Genomic DNA, 3,799 nt, shown 5'->3' with positions numbered 1-3,799 from the left:
TTACAAACTATCACAGGAAACTTAGAGAAGACAAACTGAACAAAAATTAATTATAAAACTATCACCGGAAACTTAGAGAAGACAAACTGAACAAAAAACAATTATAAAACTATCACTGGAAACTTAGAGAAGACAAACTGAAAAAAATAAATAAATTACAAAACATTGAGAAAGTTATTATATTTCTTTAGTCTTACTTTTTATATTTGTTTGTAATTAAGCATAAAGCTACAAAATAGGCTATCTGTACTCTGCCCACCATTGTTTCTAGCGTTGTAAGTCCGCAGGCATACCGTTGTGCCAATATGGGTGAGGGGGGGGGTTATAGAAGGTCGACTAAGGTCATTTACAAAGATGGTCCATAGTACGTGATTTTGAAAAAAAAATAAGTTCCATTCACATAACTAACAATTTATACATCAAGTTTTAATATTTGGCATCAAATGGAATCCGCTGTAATTTTGACCAATAAATTCTATTTCATTTAAACGATTTCTCAAACCCCATCCACAGCGATCCAACGTTTATACTGTTTTACCCACATGATGAAGAAACATATTTGGGTATATTCAAGTCGCTGGGGCTACGATAAGAAAGTGTTAAAATTGCATTTGGAATGTTTTATACTTTGGTTCAAGCGAGAAGATCAACTTAAAACAAAAACTAATTTATTTTGTAGTTTTTCTAACGAGAAACTCATATTAAAACAGAAAACAAAATATTTTTTTTCACCTTGAGGTAAATTTCCAAAGCTTGAAGGAAATATTTTTCAGCTTCGCTGTAATTGTTTATTTCTGTCAATGCGAGAGCCAGATTGTACGCCGTATCCGCAACCTAAGAATGGTCCAAATAATGCTATATTTTTACGCTGTACCAGCAACCTAAAACAATTCACACAATGCTATATTTTTAACATGTATTTTAAATTATTGAAACATCCTTGATTGAAAATATTGGAACAGTATCTTAAGAGACTAAGCAGCTTACACTTAAATACACTATTATACAGTACAATCATTCCTAGTTAAGCCTAAAACAATTTAATCATTGAAGTTTTTAAAATTATAGTTTTTTTTAATATGCGATATAATTAGTTATAATTCACTTAACACAACTTTCAAGCAATTTAATTACTGTTATCACCCTTTGATCATTGAAACTTCTTAAAGAGTTATAGTCTGTTGTGCGGTAGCATTAGGCCTAATTAGGCTTAACTTATTCAGTATGTAGTTCTCACAACCATTCGTTAGAAAAAGTTTTTTAAGAATTAAGTTTTCGTATGCTTGTTGGTATTCTGACTCTTTGATGTAAACCACTACGTACAATTCACAACTTATCTCCGCATGGTAGAATATAATTATAGAATAAAATTTTCTAAAGAAAGAATGCGTAAAATATTTGTTTAAGTTAATTGATGTTAGTTTTTATCATGGCATATATCAAACTGAAATTTTCAACATTTTAAAGGTTCATGTTGGAGTGTATAGAGAAGTTTGATATAAAAGATAAACCCTCTCATTGATCTGAAATACAAGAGAAAACTCCTCATTGATCTGAAATAAAAATAAACCATCTTATTGATCTCACCTTCAAACTATCTTGACCATTCGATTTTGTCCTAATTTCCAGAGCTTGTTCATAGCATTCTATTGCGCATTCCGCGAAATTCAACTTGCAAAGAATAGAACCCATACTGTTTAGGGTTGATGCCACTATGGGGTGCTCAGGTCCAAATACCTACAAAAATATAATTCTTAACTTATTAAATATTAAATTTTAGAATTAATTTGAATCCATAATATAAAAACAATTTTTCATGAATGTGGTAACTTGCTGTTAGGCATTAAATTTCTTTTACATTTTCTAAACCAGGAACCAAAACAGAAGCCTATCAGATGAATCCAGTGATAACAAATAGGCGTTTACCTTTGTTTGCTCGTCGAGACTGTGATTATGTAAATATAGAGCGTCTTTGTATTTTTTCTTCTTGGCTAAATCCAGCACCGCGTTGTGGTTGGCCATGAGGATCTGTAACAGATCTGAGTTCTATATAAATGTCGTTTGAAAAATCATATCACACTTATGTTTTTATCTGCAAGAATTAAACAAAGTATTATTGTTAATTAACTAATGAAACGCTTGAGAAAACTTGGTGTTCGAAAAGGAGCAGAATCAATGTTTTCCTTCATATATCCTATTTTTTAAGAGTTGTTATGATATTAAAAGCACAATTTAATAAATTTAATATAGCATAAGCGTATAAAACCATAAATTGAACTTGGTTTATTTATTCATAATTATGTTTACTTATTTTTTATATACCTGTAATTAGATCATTTTCTAAAGACGTCCCTAAATCCTCCCTTTATTTTCATCAGAGACTCGGATTATCTTATTCTACGAGGGTTGGCCTAAATTAAAATTTCGTTAACAAACATCTAATTAAGTAAGAGTATAGTTGGTTGTTGATAATGTTCGTCTGTTAATTATGCACTGATTATAAAATTCGATTCAACTAGACATCAAGCAGTCCTTTTAGGTCTTATAAATAATTTATTTAATTTGCTAGGTAGTCTTAATCGTTTTGTAAGTAAAAACAACAGAGGGTTATTTAGTACAAACATCGCTAACCGTGCTTGTTTTTACTATCCGCCACGTAGCAGCGCAAACGCCACAGCCTTGCTAAGAACAGCAAAAAACTGGGATGTTACCGAAGGCCAATAAGCGTGGCATTGACGTTACCATGACAATCTTTCCATTAAATTTTGCTTCAAACTAGTTCTAACAAGAAATGTCTTGCATTACAACGATGCCCGTTCCAAACTTCCTGCGTGAATATCATAATAAAGTTATTATTTTACTTTTAGAGAATTCGTAGCGTTTCTTGCTTTACAGACACGTTCTGTGGCATAAGTAAGAACGTGTTCTTTTACGTCACTAGTTAGTACGTGTAATTGTACAAATGAAAAGGTAGATACTGAAATAATGTCGTGAAAGTTGTTTATAGTGACATCTTGTAAAGAAAGAGGAAAAGATACGAAGTTAATGTCATGAAGGCAGTGGAATGAGTTAGTTACAAGGTCATAAATATAGTGGAAAGAGCAGGTTCTGATGTCATGAAAGCAGTGGCAGGAGCTAACTTCGATACAAGAAGCAGGAAATAAAATTATTTCTTAAATTACATTTGATTATCTAATATTTGAAAACAATTCACAGGCTTTGTTCAGTGACAAACGATATCCTGTATATATCCAGTTCCCACATCCCAGCCAATATATAATTACTTAAACTTTAATGTCTTGAAGGTAGTATAAAAGAATATAGTTTAAGTTATTGTGTCCATATAGCGATTTTCAGACAAAGTTCTGTTTACAGCGACCTCGAGTTAGCGGAAGTCTGATTGTCTGATTCTGAACCGTTTTCAGTACTTTAGCTTTGTGTGTGTGAGTGAGATAGTATATTTCTAATCGTATTTAGTATTTTGGCCATGTCTTTGTGTCAGATTATGACACTTTATTATCACTTAACTTAAAACTAATACTTGAATTACAAACCATAAATGTTGGCTCTGTGAATAGGTATACTACATAAGGCTATAACGAAGAGTTAAAAATATTGGCTCTGTTAATAGGTATACTACATAAGGGTATAACGAAGAGTTAAAAATATTGGCTCTGTTAATAGGTATACTACATAAGGGTATAACGAAGAGTTAAAAATATTGGCTCTGTTAATAGGTATACTACATAAGGGTATAACGAAGAGTTAAAAATATTGGCTCTGTTAATAGGTATGCTAC

The 3,799-nt window shown here is 31.5% G+C and overlaps 1 protein-coding gene across 1 annotated transcript in view; it reads right to left on the bottom strand.

Annotated features, from left to right (window-relative positions):
* Positions 1-2,667, bottom strand: part of LOC111083406 (kinesin light chain-like) — a 15,953-nt gene extending 13,286 nt beyond the window's left edge. Inside the window, exons 1-4 of the mRNA XM_022379913.1 lie at positions 2,323-2,667; positions 1,927-2,028; positions 1,588-1,737; positions 733-834 (exon numbers count right to left, since the gene is read on the bottom strand). Coding sequence (XP_022235621.1) covers positions 733-834; positions 1,588-1,737; positions 1,927-2,022 — 348 coding nt within the window. The 5' untranslated portion in view covers positions 2,023-2,028; positions 2,323-2,667. The remainder of the gene's footprint in view (positions 1-732; positions 835-1,587; positions 1,738-1,926; positions 2,029-2,322) is intronic.
* Between the last annotated feature and the right edge of the window lie 1,132 nt (positions 2,668-3,799).

Source organism: Limulus polyphemus, unplaced genomic scaffold (genome assembly GCF_000517525.1).
Source record: "Limulus polyphemus unplaced genomic scaffold, Limulus_polyphemus-2.1.2 Scaffold9397, whole genome shotgun sequence".
Lineage (NCBI taxonomy): Eukaryota > Metazoa > Arthropoda > Merostomata > Xiphosura > Limulidae > Limulus > Limulus polyphemus.
Note: the sequence above shows the minus strand (reverse complement) of the source record. Positions and strands in the feature narration are given on the sequence as shown.